Genomic DNA, 25291 nt, shown 5'->3' with positions numbered 1-25291 from the left:
CTCTCAGTACACCTTCATAGTGGTTAACTAATAGTGCTCATTAAGTCTATATGTATTTTTTGTATTCAAAAACGATCGTAGAAAGCGGAAGAGTTTAGGCTACTGTTTCCACTGTGACAACGCATGTGACACGACGGAATGGAGATACATAGAAAGGGCTCATCCGAAACCAATACACATACATTTCATACCCTCGAAGGGGCGTGGTAAAATTTTTCTCTCAAGAAATCACGAACAGTAATACTATATTGCTACTGGAGATAGGCAACTAAACTCATACCACTGAAATATAGTCAAATGTTTTTCTTCTGTGTGGAAAATTAACTAATAGCAATACTGGCGCAATGTGGTGCTAATTGCGCAGAAGCGATTGACAGACTTGAAGGTGCCAAGCCTCGAGAACAAAACAACATAACCCACAATCACAAGAGGAGAGAAAAAGTCTTGACCGAGTTGACAGAAACAGGGTATTATACCGTTCGAAGAAGGTATTATACCCTTCGAGCGTAGTAAGTCTCACGAATTGATAACACATGAGAACCGCATTTAGAGTGATGATCTTTCATATGATTTAGATTGTAAGGAAACAAAAAAGAAAAAAAGAAGATGCTCAATGTGGAACGAATCTGAACGTGGAACGAATGCGTACCTATTTTAACCGCGACCGATATTGAATGCGAAGGACGATGGTTCGATGCGGGCTCCTTATTTTTCGCGAAGACATTTTTGTATATCCAACCTTTTTTCACTGTTGACAAACATGTTGTTTAGAAAATGAGAGCTAAAGCATTGCAAGCATATTGTATTGTGAAAGTGCTATTGGAATTTTTCAACACTGAACTACTCCGATAGGAGCCTCGATGCCAATGCATATGATGCACAGAACAAACTCCATCAAATTAGGTACCTATCACATTTCAACACGCTTCATACATTCCTACGTGCACTTCCCAGAGTTCAGTTTCTATAGCCTACATACAGTAGACATCAAAATCAAGAAGATACTGAAAGGTAAAGAGATTGTATGATCATGAAATCCACTAGTAACTGTAGGTATGAAGGTAGAAAGTAATGGAAATATCATAATTTATAAAAATTTTAAAAACCTAAAACATCAAAACCGAAACAGGCATCCATGTCTACCATTATGTCACTAGGTTTTAAAAAGAGGAACGAAAAAGACAAATTATAGGAAAAGAAAGAACGGAAGAAAGAAGAAAGAAAAAAAGAAAGAAAAAAAGAAAGAAAAAAAGCTCGAACGAAAGAAAGAAAGAAAGAACGAAAGAACGAAAGAATGAAACAAAGAGAAAAAAAAGAAAGAAACAAAGAAACAAAGAAAAAAGAAAGAAACAAAGAATGAAAGAAAGAAAAGTATAATCGGGGATTTTCTGTGCAATCAATCAACATATATTTTTGTCGGTGTTGGATTAATTTAGTGTGTAATAATCGAGCGAGACGAATGCTTCATCGAAACTATATCAATAAAAGCGCAATCAGAAGAAGGAAACAGTAAACAACTGCAATCATTTACTTCGTTCGGCTGATCGTCTTAAAGAAGACGAAACGAAGCTTTAGAGAAAGCAAAAGAGGGAAAGGGAGAGCGAGAGAGAAAGAGAGAGAGAGAGTGAGTGAAAGATAGAGAGAAAAAAAGAGAGAAAGAGAGAGAGAGAGAGAGCGAGAGACTAAACAGCTACTTAAATGCGAAAATCCGTTCAAGTACGAGAGATGGTGTACGAATCAAACTAACATCAATTGATACTTCGTTCAAATGAACACTAGAACGTTACAATATTCCCTTGAAATAACCAGTACGAATTGAAGTGGGACCAAATTTGGCGCATGATTCTTAACATAAAACATTTCCATAACGAACGCATTTGAGATCGCGAACGCAGAAGTTTCGACAAAATCTCTGTGAGGACGCTTGAAGCAACAACGACAGAGAGAAGGAAACTTGTGAACGAAAAAATGATAATAATGTGAAACACGAAAATGAAAGCAAACAAGTGTAACTCGAAACGTTTTGTTACACGATGGAGTACCTTTTTATCTAGTTTTTAAGACACAATTAATTTACAGCAAGCATAATACAGATATGATGAAAAAGGTTAAGCAAACGGCTCAATACGATTACATACAGATCTAACCTGGGAACCAGAGTAGATCTCGCAGTTTTCTTTTCTCAGTAGATAAATCCATGACGCCTGCAGTTTGCCCGTTGATATGGAAAAAATAGAACCATTGTTGCTTGTGTTTCACTGCGCGGAAGTTTCAAGGTTGTACGAAAAACGAAAACTTTAGCTACTCATTTCAAATTGTTTTGAGAAAACCGTGAGATATCTTTCTGTCCTTGCCTTTCATATGTATGGTTTCGTTTCATCGTAAAGAAATTATTTGAAACAACGATAATATTTGGAGCTGTTTGTACTTCGGAAAACTTTATATTAAGCAACACATTTCAAATTGAGTACTACTATTAAATTTCCATAGTTAAGAACAAACTGGAGGACAACTTGTTATCCTTGCCTTTCATATTCATGGCATTGCTTTGGCAGGATACACATTTTCGATAGAATATAATGATTTTTTGAAGTGAACTCTATCACACAGTGAAAGCAAAGTACGATTGGTACCAATTATTTTTGGGCATATGTTTAGATCAATTCCACTAGAAATTAGATACTAGACTGTGGTGAAATTCGCTGAAGGTCAACCTTGTTTTCCGATGATATTTTTTTAGTATTGTGTATCCTATCGTTTCTGTCTTTTGGCCGTTCTATTCAATAACGATGTGACCAACTCAATTCAATCGGTAGTAATAAGCATATCAATAAAAGATGGTAATTATTGGTTCAAACAAATAATTTCATAGCATATGAAAGAAATTGGGTATATGGATTTTGATCAGAAACACATTATTTGTAAAAAAATATGTTTGAATAAATATATGGATGCAGACTCTCCAACTACCCAGTTTAACTTTGTAGGTGTGAGTAGGAGCTATGGTATGGCATAGTGTGCAACTAAACATTTATAACCATAGTTCTCCGTCATATCCATAAGCGTAGATACTATAAAAATCCATTTCCGAAGGGCATAAAATTTCTAAATTATTGTTCATATATTTTTCGATTTTCCGCAGTCAACATCAGATCCGTAAAGGTTCTAAAAAGCAAAAGATCTGTAATTATATTAGGTCGGCTAAAAAGAAATCGACGTTTTTTGGGTCAATTTTAAAACTATATTTAACAAGTCTCCAATGGTCATTTGCGTCAAATATGCACCATTTTCTTGGAAAACTTGTTGCCTTTTTAAAAGCACCTTCATACTGCCTCTCTTGTACAAGGCTTGGTCGTTATTGGTGAAAAACTCGAGCAATCTTTTTTCACAATCCTTTCTTGATCTCAATTTTTCATGACTCAGGAAATTTGTAATGCGTGAAAAAGGTATCAATCGCTTGGTGCAAGGTTCGGACTATACGGTGGATGCATTAAAACTTCCCAACCAAACTCCCGAACTTTCTGGCGAGTCACTAAAGCACTGTGTAACATTTCGTTGTCCTAGTGGAACACAAAACCTCTTCCGTTGGCCTATTCTGGTCGTTTCTAGTCAATTGGTAGCTTCGAACGGTGAAGTAATTGACAGTAGAGCTCTGAATTTAGTGTTTGACTACACGGAAGCAACTCATAGTAAACGATTCCTTTCAAGACTCACCATATACCCAGTAGAACCTTACTGACCGTAATTCCTGGTTTGACAACCGCGTAAGATGCTTCACCACGCTTAGACGACAATTATTTTCTCACAGTATTGTCGTATGTATGCCGTCCTTCATCCCCAATACCAATCCGTTTAACAAATGGTTCGATTTCATTCCGTTTAGCCAAAATAGCGCAGATGGAAATTCGAGCCATCATGCTTTTTGATGTAAATAGGGTGGCGCCCAAACATCGAGCTTCTTTTTGAATCCAGCTTTGCGCAAATGGGTCTAAGACTGTCTGATGGTTTATCTTTAGCTCCTAACCGATGCTCTGATTACTAACATGCCGGTCAACATTGATTATTTCTGTGGTTTTGTTGACATTTTCGATAACGGGTCTGCCTGGGCGAAGTGCATCTTTAACATCGAAAAAAACTGAAACGGGTCAACGGAACCAAAATTTATCGCAACTAGCTGTAAGAGTATCAGAACCATGAACAGCATGCAAAATTTCAGCGCCCTAACTTGAATTGTCGCCTTTTTCAAAGAAAAACTGTAAAATATACCCAATTTTCTTTTTGGTTACTTCCATTGTTTACACCCTGTAACTAACAAACGAATGGAACAAACAATAAACAGTGAAATCATGTTTTTAAGTGTAAAGTATCAGCTTTTAAACGAGCCTAAACTTGAAACTGTACAATCGATGCTTCACGAGATATCGATCACTAAAGGCATGTATCGTTAAAAACGTCGATTTCTTTTTAGCCAACCTGATATTAGGATGTACAGTTGCCTTCGAAACTGGCGGTCGATTTAAATTTCCGCTCCCGTAATTCACAAGAGTATTTTTGAGAAGCGTTTGGCGCATCATTCTGTTAACCATCAGATGGGCATTTGCCATTTTCATAGTAACCCGATAAGTGGAAGATCATTTCGTAGGTGCACGTAGCCTTTGGCAAATCTTCATTTGCGATTAAGCAGGTTGTGCAGCCAGTAGGGACGTTGGTCATCGGTCATTAATCTATTCACCCTATAACAGACTAATTCACCAATCCACAATACTCAACTACTCATGCAGAACTTCAAGGATGATGATATTCAAGTTTTGCCCAATCCACAACAATACCCAGCTCATCCAACCATTGAAATCATAATGCCATTAGTGAACCTTGAAGTAGCTAAGAAGACGCAACAAATTTTACAAAATTAGCTCGTTTGTTTTAGACAATCTGAACGATAATAATATCTAAGGACTGTAGAAAGGACAGCATACAAAACCACGCTGTCTAACAATATTGTCTGTGCAATGGAACTTAGGCTGTACTAAATACGTATGGCTAAAATTTCCATGATCCCTACATGGAACCAAAAAGAATAAATAATACTTAAACTGTTTAATCGATGCTTCTGACTTAATTTTAAACAACTAAAATAATCATACAATATTTTGATTTGTGGAATTTCCCAACCTTCCCGCTCTACTTAAACCCTTAAATGGAATGATTATATGCAAAGTTTAGAGGGGTCGGGGGTCTCAGCAACGTCATTCTAACGTCGGTAACAGAAAGCAACAAAGGACAAGTCCCTACTGCACACCAGGACCTCTCGGCGGTCAGAGCTCCCGGATTGTATTTATAATAATAGGGTCGCTCCATACACAAGTGTTTCGTTTAATATGTTTTCCGTTTACTTTACATATCAGTTCGTTCTACAATGTAATCGTATTTGCATAGCATTGCATCAACAATGCCGATTTTGCAAACTAAACTGAGACCATCCTCCGCAGCCTTACCTAGAACCCAGAACCCCGAATTTCCAGCTTTCGTAGGCAGTTCGCGCTTATTTTTGCATCCTTGCAACCAACCAGCTATTTTGCATCAGCTGTAGATCCGTTTCAGTCATCTAGTGGAAAACTTCCGGGTTCAGACGAAGGTGTCCCAGCGTACCACGCATCAGGGAAGTGGACGCTTCCAACAGTTTTAGATTGTGCTGTCCCTGAAACACTTTCTGGTCAAAATCAATCCATACACTGTAAACAACGACCGAGTCGGTCCTGACATTGTCGCACAGATTGTGCCGATTAGCAGACATAGCGTTGCCGATATACGCAACGAGTCTAGTTTTTCTACGTGACCCCCTCAGACTCTATTGCACACATTTTGACCGGAACTTTGTGTTTCATTCCCGGAACACTCCCGTCCACCTCGCATTGGCACATTGCAAATGATGCCGGCAGCAACCGTACGAAGAAAGATCGTTGCATTGTCTAACCCTTCATGGATAAGAAGCAACGAAAGTTCCAAATGGTGTTGTTGAGTGCTTGCAGGAACTTATGTTCGAGTCGAATTTGGGTGCCGATTGGAATCCATCTGGGTACCGATGCAGGAGGGCTGTAATGGCCGTACCAATCTACAATAGAACAGAATCAATAGTAAAACAAACCTTGCCAAACCCTGACAATCGCTAAAAAATTTATCTACCTTCTGCATCCGATTGTAAGCCGTATCTGTATCTGGATCTGTACGTAAACAAAGCGTTTCAGTGTGCGTGTGCAGTGTACGAGCAAAACGCTCAAGCGAGGGTTCAGAGCGACCTATCACTAACGAAAACGGAGGCAAAACAGAGTTTTGGCATTGGTGCTAGCTATGACAGACCAGGCGCAAGCGATCGCGCTGTACAAAAACAACGACAAGACCGCAACTGTCAAATAAAATGCTCACTCGGGTCGGGAAGTTTTGACATTCGATTCTTCTCACGGCGCAGTTCATCTCATAGTGAGAAGCGAGAAACACTATCGGCTGAGAGCCATCTCCACTTAAGTCACAGCTGCACATTACAGCATACCTACAGAAGTGGCAGAACATCACCGGTGGTGTATACAAAGGAGGTAGTGCTAAAATAGTAAATCGATAATGCGCAATCATATTCTTTCCCAACTCGATCCACGCTCTACGACTGTTACCGCCGAAATCTATCCGGGTTTTGATAATTTTGCCCTAAGTGACGAACCAAGTGCTAACTTTCACCATCCGTTCACCATCGACGAAAATAATGTGACGAACGTCGATGCAAATATTGGTCAGAAGAACAGTACAACTATCGCTGTGATAGCTGTGTTGTACTTCAAGACAACAGTGTAACTATGATATTCTGGTGACAATCGCAATGTCTAGTAGCGTCACCATACAGTCATGAAACCTTTGTAACCGTGTTATGGAAATTGTGTCAATAAGCATGCGAAAATATATAGAGAACCCTAAAATCATATAAATACGGGAGCCTAGTTTTCATCAAAGTCGCAGCAGCAGGCGTAGTTAAGCGATAAAAATGCATCAATAGAGGCCGTTGATCGAAAATTTGTTACTTTTTTTATTCCTTATCGAGCTCTCTTACCCACCAATCGGTGATGTACAAGCTCGATGTAGATATTGGGAGAGCGGGTCAGTCCATGGAAATCCAATTTGCCTATTTCTCTTCGTGACATTCGTCGAACGAATATTTTTCAGAAATTTGAATCATTTCTACTGACTGCTATGTTCTTTTCCGTTAGCCGCTACAGTGATGTGCTTTATTATTTGCTCAGTTCAATACGCTCGTTATTTGTTGTCTCTACATAAAGTTTGCGGAGCTACCGGTGCCTGCTACCCCATCATCCACTTCATAAGCTGCAATTACTGCAGCAGTTAGATATCAATCAAAACCAGTTTAGTACCAAGAAAAACATGAACCCATCTTTCTTCAACTCACCGCGTAGGTTACGGAGCCGAAGAAATATTTACACTTCCCTAAAGGATCTGCAGCGGGGGCAACGGGTTTCATTTGGTAGATTTCTCCTTAGGCGTGCGTTTCTTCCGGTGTTTCTTACTGGTTGCTACCTTTACATTTCTTTCAGATTCAGACTCGGAGCAGAGGGTCATCAGGTGGATATCGATACTGGTTGTGGGCAGTTTAATAGGAGAGGCTGTAAGCTTCCCGCGAGCGAATGATTTGCGCGTTTTTGGTAGTGGCTGTGCGGCAGTAACCACGATCCCGCTCGTTTTAAACTTTCCCGGATTTTTTACCGTTAGTGACTGGGCGTTGGTACCATTCGTCCCGTTGACCCCGTTCGATCCTGCTCCCGAGGCCAGTGCGATTGCGGAAGGTACGGTCAAAAGGACCTTGCGTGGTGAACCCACCGCCGACAGCGTGCTGGTGGACAGCAAGCGACGCGTCTGGCCAGCCCGTGAATTTCGCGAAAGGTGAGTAATGATGTCTGCTTTTTCCACTATCTTGCTCAACGTAACACTGTCGTGAGATGCATGCAATACGACATGGAATACGGAAACATACGTGTTATGTGATATGTCAACCATGGCCGCGATTCGCTACGTACCGAGTTTTACGTTTAACTCGCGAGACACCGCTTCCTTCAGATCCGTCCATTGGCTGCTTCTTTTCGCTGGTGCAACTAGAGGCAACCTTCTGCTGCTTCGTTGTACTGGTTTGCCCGAGTGAAAAAGCCAGCGGATCTGCCCCAACCGTCATCTTTATTCGCACGCTCCGGTTCTCCTTATCTTTACCGAAAGCGAGCGTGTGTGTGTGGTGTTTCAGCATGCTCTTGTGATGTTTCTCTTTCAGGATTCGCTTTTCGTCCTTCCAGGCAGCCAGCTTCTGTGAGCAAGCGCTGCAGATGTCGAGAGCGGAAGAGAAGTCGGGATTAATGGTGTTGACACACACGAGCCAGAAGTTTGTTAACGATATTCCCTACGTTAGTAGCGCTTCATTATCGTTATACGTCGATTTAACCAGTGTTGGTGGGGCGCCCCATGAAATCGGCCGTGGGTTGTTGAAATCGTTGAGATATCCATCTGAGTGCGCACCGGTCCAGATGGAGCGCTTAAGCGAGAATCTTAAATGACAATGATCCGGACTGGACGACTTGTGCGCCTCTACCGGCCTACGAAAATCGATTTCAAATACAGAAACGAAACGGAGCTCTCAGCACAGTAGTTCGTTGTTTAGTGAAAGCACGGTTTACCTTTCGCTTTCGCTCGAGCGCTGCCAAACACGTTCCTTACTCATGACCGGAGGAAATTCTTTGATAATGCTCATCACCATCCTGCTTTGCTCGTCCTCGTCCTCTGAATGGTAGTGATTTGTGGCCGAGCGCACGATCAACTCCGGCGGCATTAGGTATTGCGTTTCGCAACCAAGCAGCGTCAACTTGCGTATGTTGTCCGTCTCCCGAAGTCGGCTGCGTCGCCAGAACGTGCGCTGTAATGTGTTCTCCGTGTCAGACACGGCAGCGGGAACGATCAGTTCATCCTCGGATGTATACTCGAAGAAATCGCTCACTGGTTCCGTTGTTGGAATGTCTAGTACGATGCGTTGTACGCTTTGCGATTTTCGCCGGTACGAAGGACGCACCGCTTGCTGCGAAATAGGCTTTTTGTTCTGTATTGAAACAGGGAAAATCGATTTGGATCATTTGCGGCATGATGCCGTTCCAATCGAGATGCATTCGTACAATGTAGAAGTTAAGCTCCTCTTTTAAAATTGATTTTCGAACATTCACACGTGCTCGACGATTACCTTTTTGTTGCCCTTCAGCTTCTGAGGCAGCACTGGAGACGACGGAGGCACCTTTAATGTCGAACAGCACGGTCCTTCTAGCTCGGCCATGCTGTCTTTTCCTTCGTCCTCCGAGCTACTGCTAGTTGTATCACCCTCGTCGCTGGAGTAGTCTGACAGGGGAATATTAAGCGGCTCCTCGGCACTCGAGCCCTCTTTCGATAACCGGGTGAGGATTTTAATGCGTAGCTTTTCCTGGTTTTTGTGTGACGGAAATGTGGTGTTACATGTCAATTCTACAATATACTTTTGTTTTTCGAAATATACTGTCCAAATTTATAAATTCCGATAATTCAATTCAAACCAAGGCGCTGCTCGAAGTGATCGACCCAAACGCTAGCAAACAGCAAATTCTAACTAGCAACATGAGGTTGAAAACACCACAGTTCGCTCGCAATTCCGAACTGGGTAGCTACAAAGGTGTACATGATAAATAACAATAAATCAATAAAAGTGTGCAGCAATGCAGAACAAATTGTTTAAATTGGATTACCTGTTAAGTTGTCATATACATACATATAAGAATAATAAGCATATCTATCTATTTTTCGATCTATATACTTGTATATATATATTGCAAAATATACATACATATGTATACATATATTTATATATATATATATATACTACTGCGAAAAATACTACTGCGGTGTAATTTACCAAACAAAACTAATGCAAACTGCTCGTGCGTTTGTTCTTTACGGCCAGAACCAATTCTTCCAGTTGAAAAGGAAAGGTTTCTCAGGAGTCACGCGCAAAGGGTAGTACGTGTAGCGAGGAAAATACACGATAGATTTGATCCGCTTGTCCTCCCGCTGTTGCTCCTCTTGGCGGCGCTCCTCGCGCTGCGCCTCCATTTCGTCGGCTGTACGGGGTACTGGGATGCGCGTGAACTGGCGTAACTTTCCGTGGATTGCATTTTGGGACGGTCCGGTTCCGTCCGGGTTGTGCAGGTTCAACATGTACCAGAGGTACTTGCGCACCAGCTGCCGGTAACCACGCTGCCATTCACGAGTGATGTGTTTGCGTGTCGGTGTACGTTACACATTGGTAAGTGAGCATAGAGAGAAAAACGGAACAGGTTGTATTGTGTGCGGGTGTGTGGGTACTGTTGTAACTCATCCCTTACACTAACGTATGCAACATCGACTACAAAACGATGGATGGTTGCCGTTCAAAACGAAGTGGGACAATTGGTGAGCACACAGTGCGCTTGACATGATTCAGTAACTGTTACTTACGGACAGTTAACGTTATAGACATCGTTGCTGAAACATACTCTGAAACGGTGCTACTAGTATCAAACACAGTGAATTCCACCAGCAGACTTAATCTCTCGTAACTGTAGGTGGATCTTGATTATAGTACTCTGCATTGCATGTAACATACGTTATTACATTTCGGATATGTTATGGAGAGATGTAAAGAGTAGCACAAACACACGCGTGCCGCGATGCTAGAGCGTTTTTAGTGTTTGATTGTGGCATAAGAATACCCTCCGTGATCCCATTGTCATGTGCTGGTGTTTGGAACTGGTTAGAATCTCAATGTATAGTAGTGTATGGGTAGCTTTTTGTACTTAATTTATGAAAACTAACAAACATCGATAACTACGTCTACTACACAACCCGTAGAAATAAAAAAGGGTGCACAGTATGATAGAAAGTGGAAAGCTTGAGCTATCGGAGAGTCCCGATAAAGCGCGTGGCAGAAAGAAGGTTGTTTTTAAGTAGATGCCTTGTGGCTTTTGGTCTCGCGTGTGGTTTTAGCTAAGAAGCCATTTTTCTTGGGGTCGTGATCAGCTTTCGTTCAGCCACCAGAAGCTTTCCTGCTGCTGCTTGCGCAGTGACTTTCGTAGCCTTTTTTCCCGCTTACGAATCTTCCGGATTCGCTTGATATAGTAATTTACTTTAATCGGATTATCGTCATAGTAGTCCATCAGCGTTTCGCAGTAGGCTCGCCCGATGTGTTCATAGTCCTGGAAGTCGGTGGACGAGAAATGTTAATTTAGCGTTGTTGCTGTTCGGAGAATAGGTTTCTTGTTTACGTACTGTGGTCGAGAAGTGGGTTCCAGCGCGACCTCCTAACGTGCTGCCGCCGAACGATGCCTCTAAGGTGTAGCTATTGGTCACGCCTAACACCCACACCACTATCCGACCGGTGCCCTCCTTGTTTTTCTGCACCTTGAATTTGCAATTTTCAAACGAAAACTGTGTACAACGTACGGAACGGAGGAAGGAAGGCATTTTAGAGCTGTTAATGAATTCCTAGGTTCACAGATGACGATAACGACACCAATTCCTATACCTTATCGGCCACATTTTTGTGCAGCATTAGCGGAAACACTTGTTCCAACAAGCGTCTGTCCGGATGGCGCTTCAGGTTTTCGCACCCGTAAATGAACACGTTGTGCTTGCGTGAGTGTGCATGCATGTCGCAGTACATGGCGACACCACAGTCTTCCATCAGTCTGTTGTGAGAAAAAAATTAGTCAGATGTGGATTAGTTTCGCTTCTTACGGCGAAACCAGTCACGAGGTGCCTACCTTCTAATCATTGCCTTCGTGTTCCAGATCGAAGGATACGTTTCGCGGATGACTGTTCGGTACTGACGATTTAGGTCTCGCCCGGTGAGCGAGCTGCGTGTATTTCCCACAATAACGCCGTCCGGGTTAAGCATAGGCACTAGTTTGAAAATGAACTTGTGTCGCAGTTTCTTCGCCTGTTTTTGCGTGAAAAAAGATCATTTGATTGCATAGTTGTTCACGATCGTGGCACGAAATGTTGTCACCACATACCACGTACGAATCGCCAGTTATGAAGTCCATCAAACCCTTCATCATCCACGAAGATGGGCTTTCGCCAGGGTGAACACGTGCGGTAATAATGACTGCTTTCTTCTTCTGCTCCGTAGTTCGTCATAATTTGTGTTTGAGAGAAACTTTGAATGTGAGTTTGAAACACAACCGAACGCAATCATCCGATGCTCACCTTCTGATTGTCATCTTCGTGCGTTGTCGGTGCGGTGACTGTGAGATAGTAAACATTATTGCCAGCGAGTGAACGGCACAACAGTCGCAACTTGCAGAACTTCGACTTGACCGGGTTACGTTGGATGCACATTAGGTAGTCTTGCAGCTCAGAGTAGGTGTACGGGTAGCTGTGTGCAAAGAACACTGTGTCACCGTCGTATCGAAACTCTATGTTGAAAGACAACGTGAAGGAGCTGGTGCCGATGTATTCCTCGTCATCGTCGTCGCATGGTCGGTGATGATAATGACTGTAGTTGTATCCATTACTGTGAACTCAGACAAAAGGAAGGTGGAGGTGATGTCATCCAACACTCCAGTCAGATTCATGTCAGACAATCGACTTACCTGTTGTCCTCGTTGCGGAAGTAGGCAATGTTGTCACCACAGCGGCGCCAACCGACTTGATTGCACTCTGCATCCGTTGTTGAGTACATCAGCGGCCGCATTCCCTCCTTGTACAGACTGTCCGGTTTCGTGAGATTAATGATGGAAAATCTGCGTACGATCGAAAAGGTAGTGCAAGACGGACACTGATTAAACCACACAATGACTGCATTATAAGTAACTGAAAAATTGATCAAATTTTCTGCACTTATAAAAAGTGCTGTTGGGCACATTAAAACAGTTATTGAAATATTCAATATTTTAATCTAGTGGCTAACAGTAACAACTTTTAGCCGAATTTGTTCACCATTTGCTTATCATCTATATATTTATTATGTATTATACAGGGTGAACCAAAAAAACTGCAACAAACTTCAGACTGCTGTCATTTCTAAACCTCTTGTTCGACAGCTGTCAGATTTATACCAGTGACAGTTCATTTTATTGTTTATAAGCGTGCAAAAGCATTTTGGTGGGAATTTTACAGAAAAAAAGTTATTCGTGATGGAACTCAACCGTAACAGTATGATTTCATTATATTTGTCTGGAAAACCACAAGTGGCTATCTTTAGAGCCCTCCAGCATTTAAATGTTGATAAATCTTTTGTGTCTCGTACCATCGCTCGTTACAGTGATACTGGTAGCGTAGCCTGACGTCAAGGAAGAGGACGAAAAAAAACAGCAACATCACCAGAAATGGTTCGAAAAGTGAAGAAGCGACTTCATCGAAATCCGTGTCGCACTGGCCGAAAAATGGCTCGTGCGCTGAACATATCGCAGTATGCCATTCGGCAAATATTGCAAAATGAGCTTGAACTAAAGCCATTGAAGTTCCAAAAAGTGCAAGATCTTACCGATGCACAAAAAAAAGTTACACTCGAAAGAGCCAAAGACTTGCTTCGCTTGGCCGCAAGTGGTGAACTGGCATATTTGGTTTTCTCAGATGAGAAACCATTCGTTATCCAGCAGTTTGTAAACAAATAAAATGATCGTGTTTACTTGCCAGAGAGGTCAGCTGAAAATTTACACCTTCGGTTGGCCACCAGAACTCAAGCGCTGGCCATGGTGGGGGTGTGGGCCGCCATAACAGTCGATGGTCGCTATCCGCTCGTATTATTCGACCGTGGCGTCAAAATAAATGCCGAATATTATCGCAAAATATTCTGAAGAGTGTATTGGAGCCTAGGACACGCAAACATTTCGATCGCAGACCTTGGACATTCCAACAGGACTCAGCACCATCGCACTCAGCATGCGCCACCCAAGAATGGTTAAAAAATGAGGTTCCTCGCTTCATTTCCGCCACACAATGGCCACCAAAATCTCCGGATGCCAATCCATTGGACTATTGTGCCTGGGGTATTTTGGAAAGCAAGGTTGGAACTAAAAAATACCAAACTGTCGATCACCTCAAGCAAGCCCTTCGCCGAGAATGGGACAAAATACCGCAGAGCCACTTGCGGGCAGCGTGTGATGGTTTCATTGGCCGTTTGAAGGCCATAATTCGTGCCAAAGGTGGCCAATTCGAACAAACCTAATTTGTTCTAAAATTTTATGAAATTTCCGACATTTTTTGCTTTCATTCAATAAAATTGAATCAAAAATGAAAAAAATATGGCGTTTTACTTTGTTGCAGTTTTTTTTGGTTCACCCTGTATGTATGTGCTAGTAAAAAGATACTCAAACATGCGTCACACTGCAGCAGCTGTGTGCTTATTCAAAGATAGATGTCGGATTGTTGCAGCTGGAATTTATTTTTAGAATTGTCGACTACGGACCTACACGGTTGAGTGATGACTACAATCGAACGTGGCTACCATCTGTCTTCTAACCATTCTACTATATTCAAAGAAATGACGAAATGAACAAATTTATAGAATCTATTTATCCTTCAGTCTTGTCGATTTGATGATAAATTATTACTATTGAGAGTGAAAATGTTCAATTATGGTTCATTCCACGATATTCAGAATGAATGATTGAATGGTGATGATTGAATTGAATGATCATGCAGTTTTTTTTAGTCTTAGAAGAAAGGACCGGGCCGTATTTATATTCAATGCAGTTGTTTTGAAGAAGAAAAAACACAAAAAAAATCAACGGTGAGCATTAAGTAGAGTAGAATGCGCAGACTTCTACGGTTTTGGAGTTGTTTCCACCAGCTGTTTAACAATACTTTTCGTTATCTTAAGAAATAACACGAAGTTGTGAATGTGAAGTAAGGAGGTGGTATTTGAAAAATTGAGATGTTGGTGGAAGGGAATTATTTATTTTTTATCAACAGAGCATGGTCAATTGAGCGATATTTGGGGGAGGGGAATTGGTTTGGCACTTTTGATAAAGAAAACAAAATCTTTTTAGATATTTCGATTATATATGAGGTTTGTTAAAAAATTATCGAGAATATTGAAACTTCACGGGTCACGTATATTCGATTTTTTTATATGCGATGAAAACGGCCCTGCTCAAACTTCGTTGCTTGTGCGCGAATTTTTGACGAAAACAACATCGAAGATTTGGAAAACCGTTGGCCCAAGCGTATAATATTTGATGGGGATTACTTTGAAGGGAACAGGGAAGGTACTACTTTGGGTAATACACGGGCACGGGCGGTAACACACAGGCACACATAAGTGTCAGGGGCTAGTTAGTCAAAACTTAAAAAGGAGTAAAAACGAAAGTCGATATAGCTAGATGTTGCAACTATAATGGTGGGCGTTAGATTGAACAACGTTTACCATCTGCAAATTGATGATGATTGATGACACAGTGACATGTCGCAAAACACACGCGGCGTTTGTAATGCCCCTGATATGTATTTTAGAAACCCAGTAGCTATTCGAGAAATTGCTCACCTGTAAATGACTTTCGCTTTGGTGTTTTTGACCTGAAAGTAGAACCATTGCGTATGCCGGTTGGTATACATGTCCGGTCGTAGGTAGAGCTCGTAATACGTCGGTGTGATTTTGATAGCCCGGCCCAGGTTGCCGCTCTCGAAGCGCGATTCGAACACAAGATCATCCGGGTCGAGAGGGCTCGGGTGAGCCGCCGTTTGCGCCTTCGAACCGCCAACCGTAGAACGACTAAACTGTGGGCAGAAAGTGTATGCTGGGTTAGTTGTAGCTATAGTTGCATGCTATTGCGTAGCCCGCGCTACTGATTCTCCGATCCGTTCGCCCTTGTGGTTGTCGTCATAGTCGTTACTGTCTCACACTGCAGATCGATCGCTGGAGCATTGCCTTGTTGTACTCTGCGGATAAGATACTCACGTAGTGCACCGCGCTAGTTGGATTGTAGTTATATACGATGATACCGTTCTCTTCGCCTACCGGTCTCGGTTGCAACTCCTTCCCGGTCGGTTGGTAGTATGGTTCCGGTGTTTCTGGTGCATCGTCAAGATGATAGATACGCTCTTCATGTACCTGCATAGACCAGGACAGAAAGTCCATGAAAATCGCAAAGGAAAGACAATGGTTAGTCATACTCTAATAACCTCTAAGAATGCTTGCTTGACGTCATCGCCTGATCCTTGAATACTAGTGCAAAAACAAGTGCCGCAACAAGAGCTAGCTATGAATAGGCTGCAGCATTAATCCCAATCCAGTTTTTTGTTAGTCCCAATTTACCCGTTTATATTAAGTTAGGATTTATAGACACAAGGACTTATCCAAAATTGAAAATCTTCTGTGGTAATTTTTTTATTTTTTTTATGATAGGTGGTACTATGTTTACTTTATTTATTTGTTTAAAAAATGACTGGTATGCCCATGTAGCTGGCGCATGGGAAGGTGGCAATCGATTTTCCGATTCCGTTTACGTCGTCCAAACCGTTTTTGAGAACGGAAATTCTAGGTACACCTACCTGACATTCAATTGGCCATCGGGGGGCCTGCTGGGGGCAGTCATAGTCTCGTTCTTTAGGCAACGCGAAAAGTTCTCTCGGTTCTTTGAGTCGGGCGATGGAGCGTAGCGTCTTCGAATCGGTGTTCACCTCGAGCTGGTGCGTCTTCAGGCTGTTGGAAAGAAAGCTACCCAGATAACCAGCTGTATACGGGTTAAAAAAAAAAATAAGTATAATTTCCGGGAACATTATTGGTTCTTTTTTTCGTAGTATACTATGTAGTAGTAGTAGTAGTATACTATGATAAACCAACAACGACAATGAGGATTTATTTGTAAACACTAATTCAGATTGTAGTACAACGATAACTTTACATTCTGTCTGTTGTAGACACGCTGGAGTTATATTAAGTTATAAATCATTAATATTAAGCTGGGTAAGGTTGATTCGTTTCACGGTCGTTATTGAACTCTGCCTGAATACGGTTATATATATATTTTTATAAATAATAGTGTGTCCAGTCCCTCGATACACGTTCCTTTTCAGGCAACCCAAGGGGCCTGGAGCCTTGCACAAATTGATACGCTTATATGACAACTGGAACTTTAAAGTTACATTTCATACTAGTTCAAGGGTCTGATGAGGGAAATGCATTGCTAATGGGCAGAAAAAATTATTTTCGTATTGCCAGCAGATCAAAACAAGGGGTTTGAACGCGCATTTTGTTTGGTTGTTCCCGACCTAATCTTTATTATAGTGTGTTAATCGTTAAACATAACATGGATGATCCATGTTTTGATAGCATCTTTAGCCGTAATTGTATAGTTTTGTTGGTGAAGGTAGCGTAGAAGAACAAAAATTCAGCAATTCTGGGTTAGTTTGTTACACTTGGTACAACATGCTTTGGTCACTACTGGTCTAAGCTATACGTGGTCTGTTCCAAACTTATCGCGACATTGTAATGTCCGCGGGCTTGACGTATATTCGATTCTCGATTACTTGCATGTTATGCGCAATTTGTACGAAGCAATCCCCCACAAACGCCCGGATTTGTGGGGAATCCAAAATTGGCTTTCGTGCCCCTGCTCACACATCGTTGTTTCTGCGCGAATTTTTGGCCAAAACAACACACTAATAATGAAAACGCCATCATATTCCCCAGATATGGCCCCGTGTGACATTTTCCTGTTTCCAAAACTCAAATCACCAAAACAGTAGATTCTCTCCCATCAATTTTTGAAGCAGACAAAATCGACGATAAGCCCAAACACGCCCAAACTTGTCACCATAAGTGACATGAGTAGCCAGTGTCACCATAAGTGACATGACATAATGCCACAAAAAATGGAAAATCGAATATAAGTAGCCCGCGGAAATTCAAATGTCGCGAAATTTTTTAACAGACCACCTATATTGGATTTACAACCACAAGCAATTGGCACATGCTATGAGCTTTGTGCCCCCTCTGATCAATAGTCAGTGGTGGTCGAATCGTTTTGTACCGAGCAGGATTCCGGTTGAGTGAGAAGAATGGATGACACTATTTTCATCGCTAGGACAAAGAGAACGTGTTTGATCGTGTCTTTCTTTGTGTTTATTTTTATCCTTTTGTTTTGCTCTGGCAGTAGTATGGCTTGATTACATGCTACCATCAGGTGCCGCCGAATTTGTTTTGTAAACAAAATGGCTTAGACGCCAGTTTTCAATGACAGGCTGCATTTTTTCCGTAGGCAGAGAAGGCGTTTGTTGGTATCCACCGTTTCGTAGCACCTGTGCTGTCTTGTAGAACATTGATCTAGTTCAACGACAAGTTAACTTCGTTGGCAATACACGGCACAAATATTCTTTGCCATCTAGAATGACGGCTGTTGATGCGGTTGCAGAATTGTTCCCCGTTATATCCCTGACACACAGCGGACACACTAACTAAACAGCACACAGCACCAATTTGCACCGTATATCGAATATAAAATGTTTTTTGTAGTTCGTATCCTCATCGATACCTGTTGCAGACTTTTCCGTTGATTGTGAGCAAACGAACAGACGAGTTTTGCGTGGTATTTATTTTTGATAAATAGTAGAGGTTATCTTCACTTGATTCATACCCTTCGTTGTAGATGGATATTGCTGATGGGTGGTCAAATCAACGACGAGGCCACAGCTTGATGGCTGGGCAGCTGTAAGAAGCTACAGGGTGTATTGCACGGGAAGAACCTTACTGTTTGAAGGGCGCGCGACGCACGACACACGCAAAAACAAAACTTGTTGCTTCGCACTGGCTTGGTAGCAGTCAGGCAGAGACAGCTGCGGCTGCCGTCTCACATTGGAGCACACGCGCTGTGTACACTACTACAGTGCTGGAAGCAGGAATAGAATACAGCGTGTCGGGCACTCGCCTAGACGTTTCCACTGAAGAGCGTACACCGAGCGACTAAACGCGCTTGCTAGATTTGGCACGGTTTTGCCTGTTGTTTCTACTCTTGAGGCAGTGCACAACCAAATACCGCCTCACCCACCCTGACCCCTGTCATACGAAGAACAGCGGGCATGATTTTTACTTGCGGTGGCGTCATCGACACTCGCGCAGGTTCTGGTGTACTCAAAGAGAGCGAACCTGTTCAGATTCTTTCGCCGCCTGTCTTTTTTCTCACTTTCTCTCTCTGTCTCTCTGCCTCTCTGCCTTTCTCGGCTGCTCCTTTTCTTTCTGTGAGTTAATTTTTTGTTATCCGGCCGGCTTGCCTCGTTCATGAAATTATCAACTAATTTGTAAGTAAATATCAAATAGTTAGAAAGAGTGCTTCGGATAACAACAGAAAATGAGCACAATAAGTAACAAATAGAAGTTATAGAAAAATACATGAGTGATGGAAACACAGGTTTTAAACATAGAAACAGTGAATGATTTAGGGACAGAGAGTTTGTGAGGGAGAGGTTACGAAAGTGGATGAGAAAGCGGGGGTGGAGAAAGTGAGAGAGATAGAGAGAGTCGCAGAAAGTATTCGCTAGAAAATGCATCGGTCCAAACCTTTTACGCAATCAATCTTCAATCCTCAAATAACAAACATTTTCAAAAACTGAAACTGCAATTCCAACGTTTTTGCAACTGCAATTTTTTTTTTCATATATATATATATATGCCCCTGTATATATGTTCTTATATATTTAAAAGCACACACGCACGCACACATATGTCGTTTCATCGGGTTTACTGTCAAAAAGCGATCGTACAAGCATATACAGAATCGAGGGCAACTTCTTTGAGGGTATTAATTGCCATTCTAAACCTATTTAATCTAGCAAACACAAACTATTTGGCGCACGGCAGTTTGGTGGTCACCATAGTATCGTTTATTGCTTTCACACAGGTGTTAAGGGTTCCGCTTTCTCCTCGACCTGGTCAGCGTTCTTGCACTTTCAGGTAAGCCGCTATATCCCGCTTTGCAGTTGTTAAACCATGCACTTAATTTTAATGTGGAGAAATGGGCTTCACAGTAGTGAAGTAGGAGCAAATAAAATAAATGTGTAAAGTAAGTCAGTTTTTCATCTTCGAGCTAATACAGTACCTCGGTTTTGTAGGTGATGCTAGTGTATTCTAGATTCAAATTCGGCAAAATGTGACGTGTTTTTGTGTTTCCCTCATCCGGTTTTTAGTATTTCATCGAGATATACTAGGTCTAAGAGTTGAGAACTGAACTGTTTTTAACACACAAAAAAGGTTTATAAAAATTTTAATGCGATTTTCTTTTTATTCAAAGTATGTGCCATCGCTAGCTATATATTTCTCCTATCTCTCTGCTAAATCATGGATTCCTAGACGAAAGAGTTCTTCCACTTTTTAAGTAAACTTATTAGTCATCCCATTTCGAGTTCCTCGTAGAAAAACGAAGGGCTGCTCAGCCAATACATGTCCCATCGATGAAAAAGAATGATATTCGGAAAGTGCCAAGTCTGGTGAATAACGCGGGGAGGGATAGCAGCTTCCATCCTAGTGATTTGATAGTTTCCTGGAACTGTTTTGCTTTTTGGGCACATGTCAGCTTCACTTCACGAGGTACCAGGCGCTTCCATTTTAGAAAACAGAAACGGCTTTTGGTTGTTTTTCGATCAATGCATGGTTCAAATTGATCATTTGTTGTCGGTAGCGACCGGAATTAACGTTTTCATCAGGTTTTGGGAGCTTGTAAAACGCCGCACCTTTCTGTCCCATCAGAAAGTTCGGTTTTTGGAGTCCTTGGACGTTTTTTTTTCTTACGTCAAAATCGCCATTTTGGATTTTTTTAAACCACTTTAAGCACTGCGATCTTCCAAACACAAGTCCCGACAAGCATTTGGTGCTATTCTGAAGCAGTTTTCTTCAAAAGGAGCAGAAAAATAATAATCCCCGCAAAACGTTTTTTTGCGACCTGGATTCATTTACCTGATGTCAAAACAAGGTAATGATGAATGAACCGCTAAACTGGGAAGTCCCAATCGGCAGGTACAGCCATCTTTTTAACAGTTCAGTTCTCAACTCTTAGACCTAGTATTATATTAATTTGCTGTAAAGGTGAACAAAGGGTACGAATAAAAGTCGTACGTGAAATGCGTCGTGACAAAGCACAGCGAATAAAAGTTCTGTCAATTAGTGCTCTATATGCTCCGTTGTACCTGGTTTTGTTTATAGATTGCACATGGACGCCAAAGCTACCGAGCGCCGTTAGAGCAGGTGGCGAAGTGCGGCGAGTACAAAGCGACAAAGGGAGCGACTCACGTGATGCTCCCTTTGTGTACTTTTGATTGTCTTTTGTCTACATTGCTGAAAATGTTTTGGCAACGAGGAATCCCCCAATCAAGCGATAGTTGGGCTCGCAAACCAAAAACCACCCTTCCCGGAAGGCATTGCATTGGTCCGTGTATAGATTTGAAAGTGGTAGTTGAGTACCTTCATCAATATGACGGCATTGTTCTAGGGAAATTAAACACACCTTAAACCAGCATACTGTACGTTCGTAATACAGTGTAATAGACTTGTTGCGAGACACTGAGAGCGTATCACGTTTTCGACAGTAGCAGTGATTCGAAGTCGTGTCGTCGTGAAGGACATTCAAGGGACTCTCAAGGGACATTACACATATAGCTGACACAGAACGTTTATGCATTAGCACTCGCCGTACCGGCAATCAAATTGATGCCAATGGCTAGTCAAGGAATGATGCCACTCGCGCATCGATGGCGTTAAGTTCGATGATTGAACCCTTTACTTAGCCACGTCACGTCTTGTCGACGAAGAAGTAAGCGGTAAGCTCGAGAAAAGTATTTTCAGAGCAAACAAACCGGGGACACAATTCAGTCAGTTGTGCAGAACCATTGTTGTGCCGTTGAATGTCTAGTAAGTAAAAAAAGAACCTGCTGGACCTCATGAAACGCAGGTACGACCAATACTATAGGTATAAGGCATGGCACATCTCTTTTATCTTTGCGTCCGAGTACTAAAGTTTCACATGACACATTCGATGATTGTTAATTTGTACAGGCTACTACGTGTTTCATGCATCGTGGTCAAATATCTCAATCAACGTGGCTGTAGCTGTGCGTTGGTACGTGTTTTGATGCGTAGCTAGACACAGGGTTTTTTTTAATATTCCAACCCACTAACAATTGACGTTTAGGTAGTACAAAATCGCTCTGCTGGGCGATGGAGGGTTCATGGGCTGCCTAACCTTTGGCGGCGAGCGTGGCGCACACCGGGAAGAGCTGTGTTTGTAGGCAACGAACACGATCGCCAGCCGCCAAACTCCAGCTCATTTTGCTGGTTGGACCGGAAGGAACTGAGGACTGAGATGGCTTTGACTTGCAGTTCCCGATTCCGATCTGTGCTGGTTGCACGTATATGATGGCTATCACTGTCACTATCTATCGCTTCGTTCACTTCTCCTTCTGCTTCAACCTATTTAGCGGCTTGTTGTAAACTACACATATCCTTCCGATCGTAATGACCCCTAGCTACTTCTGGGCTTGCTCCACTCTCTGAACCCTTTGCTTTCGAAACTCTCACTTCAGTCGTCTGAGATTCCTGCATGGTTGTTACTGAGAAAAAAAACATGTTATAACATCACTCTAGCAACCGGTATCACACACCGAAGAGCACGGACCATGGACAGATCTATCATGAAGACGTGTGTGTGCGTATATGTTTGTAATAGAATTCACGAACGATCCGAAAGCACCACAATGAACAGGCGCTACATCATCGACCACCGTAACTCTCACTGTTCGTGTTCGACACACTCTGCATCGCCCGATGCTGTTCTGGGGCATTTTACCCATGGCATGTTACTCAAACGAGTCCTGGTACTCAAACTAACCCCCTAGACAGTTTGCTAGTAGATACCCACTGTAGCAGAACCCATGTTTCAAAACAAACCCCAGTACCTAGAACTATCAGGAAGCCAATCAACCAGCAAAGCGAAAATAATGGAATAGTTTGAAATTCAGTCCAAGGTTTCCTCTCCCCCGAACATGGCAACAGATTTTTAGTGTAGGCCACATCAACCGACCCCTCGACGTCTTGGCGACCGCCCTCTGCCTACCCCTGCCCCCTGTCTCCCCACGAATCGCACCGGCTATGCCAACTGAAATATCGTCTATCATCCGTTAGTGTCGAGCCGCCTGCGCCATGGACCAGGGCGTTTGCGCCAACCCCACCTTCTCTATCTCACTCACTCACTCCTTTGTTCTGTGTGAGGTTTTGTTTCACGTTCTCCTACTCGGCAATTGCTCTCTGCTTCACGATGGCAAATGTCCTGTAGAGTATCTCCAGAGGTTCTCTTTGGCCAGTAGTAAGATGATCGCTTATGAGTGAGAGCTCTCGCTCTCTCTGTTTCTATTTCTTTATTTCTCTTTCTCTCTCTCTCTCTCTCTCTCTCTCTCTCTCTCTCTCTCTCTCTCTCGCCCTATACACATATATATATATATATATATATATATATATATTAGTAGGACTATATTTCTATATATATATATATATATTAGTATTCTATTTCTATGTCGCGTTCTACTTTCTTTCTCTTTCTACTTGCTTCTGTGTTTACGGTTTGTTTTAGTTTTATGGGTTTCCTTTTTTTTTGGGTTGATGTCTGTTAGAAAAGGATATTAGACCTTCCTTCTCGTTCTTGGGAGAGGTGGACTGCGTCAACTTTATGGTAACCAGGGCAAACATGTTATGAAAAAGTTGTTCTTCACACAACTTGCCAGACAGTTGTGTCTACTTGGAATAATAACTTGGTTCGAATCATTCACATCGAGCACAATCGAACTTGCCAGGTGTCTTCAAAATTGCACATTGTTTTTTTTACTTTAAAATTCAATCACTGAATTCCAAATCAATTCCACAAAACAAACAGGTTTACTGAGTATTTGGCGAAGTATAAAATCGTCCACGATGGGCTGCAACCAAACTTCCGACTGGTGCTATTGGTCTGTTTCAAGGAAGCTATTGCCCAGGAAAGATTAGATGTTGACACCGTTGAGAATGATGCTGAGGAACTATGCTTCAGGAACAGAGCAATGCCAGGCCCAATCCACGTATGTCGCTAGTGATTGGCAATTCGAATCCATCTTAAGTAATAGGAACGAGAGTTTCTACACTTTCCTGTTTTCTTTTCTTTATTCGACATCACAACCGCCGAGCGGTCTTTGCCTGCAGTAGGGTATCCTTCCATCGCTCGCGATTGAACGCTTTCGTCCAATATTACGTTATCCCGGCCGCTCTAGCATCGCTGTCGATGCTGTCACACCATCTCAAACGGGGCCTACCACGCCCCCCCGCCCCCCTGACCCTCTTGACGATCTAAGAAGACCTTGCAGGCTGGTCCGTCGTCCGTCATCCGTCATTCTCACCTCATGACCAGCCTAGCGGAGCTTGGCCAGGCGTACACCCTGCACGATAGTGAGGTCGTCGTACATTGCGTAGAGCTCGGTGTTGTAACGGCCTCTCCATTGTCCCTCCCCAAATACGGGGCCAAATATCAATCTGAGCGTCTACCTCTCGGACGCGGCTAAGAAAGTTTCGACAGTTTTGGACCCAGTCCATGTCTCAGATGCGTATGGTAGCACTGGGATTATAAATGTTCTGTATAACCCCAACTTCGGCCGTCTCGACTCGAGATGTGAGCGAAATAGATTCCTTAGGCTGCTATCGACGATGCCACTGTTAGTGCTAACCTTAAGTGCTAGGGTTTCTATACAAGAGGTAAAATAGTGTTTCCATAGTCAACAAATGAACGAACAAAACGGTGCATATTTAATAATAATTTGTCATTGATTCATTGTTACTGAATAAAGCTTTCAATTTCATTACTCGAATAATTATTGCTAGATATAGGCAAGGTTATTAGTTGTGAAAATAGTGACCATACATTGCGTTTATAACTGTAACGTGGAACGTTATATTTCCATGTTGTGCCAGTCTGTGAGTAGTATGCTCGTGAATAATGACGGCATGTTTCTGAATAATATCAGAGTGTGATTCTCGAGGTATGTATTGATTATGTTCATAAACTGTCTTGGTTCGAGCATGCGCCTTACCCTTGCAACCGATTAATCGGTGCGGCGGTGGATCGGTGCGACAGTTATTCAGGCCACTATAAGAATTCGACGCTGCTTGGACGTAATACGTTATGGCTGGTATTCTGATTTCTCTCTCTCGCTCAGATAATAAGTAGACAATTTGCATTTTGCTGTT

At 42.3% G+C, this 25291-nt stretch overlaps 1 protein-coding gene and 1 long non-coding RNA gene across 2 annotated transcripts; one reads left to right on the top strand and one right to left on the bottom strand.

The window, feature by feature from the left end:
- Nucleotides 1-7391: 7391 nt before the first annotated feature.
- LOC128277883 (cytosolic carboxypeptidase 2) lies at nt 7392-19142 on the bottom strand. The gene is made up of 17 exons (XM_053016488.1): nt 19128-19142; nt 18789-18915; nt 16591-16772; nt 15998-16150; nt 15584-15816; nt 12690-12839; nt 12304-12610; nt 12111-12215; nt 11859-12034; nt 11621-11783; nt 11365-11523; nt 11223-11291; nt 9275-9508; nt 8721-9136; nt 8451-8639; nt 8076-8366; nt 7392-7987 (listed from the first exon to the last, which is right to left on the bottom strand). The coding sequence occupies exons 1-17, from the start codon at nt 19140-19142 to the stop codon at nt 7519-7521; spliced, it is 3438 nt and encodes a 1145-aa protein (XP_052872448.1). The 3' UTR covers nt 7392-7518.
- Nucleotides 19143-21887: 2745 nt separating this feature from the next.
- Nucleotides 21888-24836, top strand: LOC128274522 (uncharacterized). Its single transcript, XR_008269308.1, has 3 exons — nt 21888-21977; nt 23952-24132; nt 24254-24836. It is a non-coding gene; the product is annotated as an uncharacterized LOC128274522 (long non-coding RNA).
- Nucleotides 24837-25291: the final 455 nt, after the last annotated feature.

The sequence above is a fragment of the Anopheles cruzii genome, chromosome X (genome assembly GCF_943734635.1).
Source record: "Anopheles cruzii chromosome X, idAnoCruzAS_RS32_06, whole genome shotgun sequence".
NCBI lineage: Eukaryota > Metazoa > Arthropoda > Insecta > Diptera > Culicidae > Anopheles > Anopheles cruzii.
The sequence above is the reverse complement of the archived record's forward strand: the minus strand, read 5'-3'. Positions and strand labels throughout refer to the sequence as shown.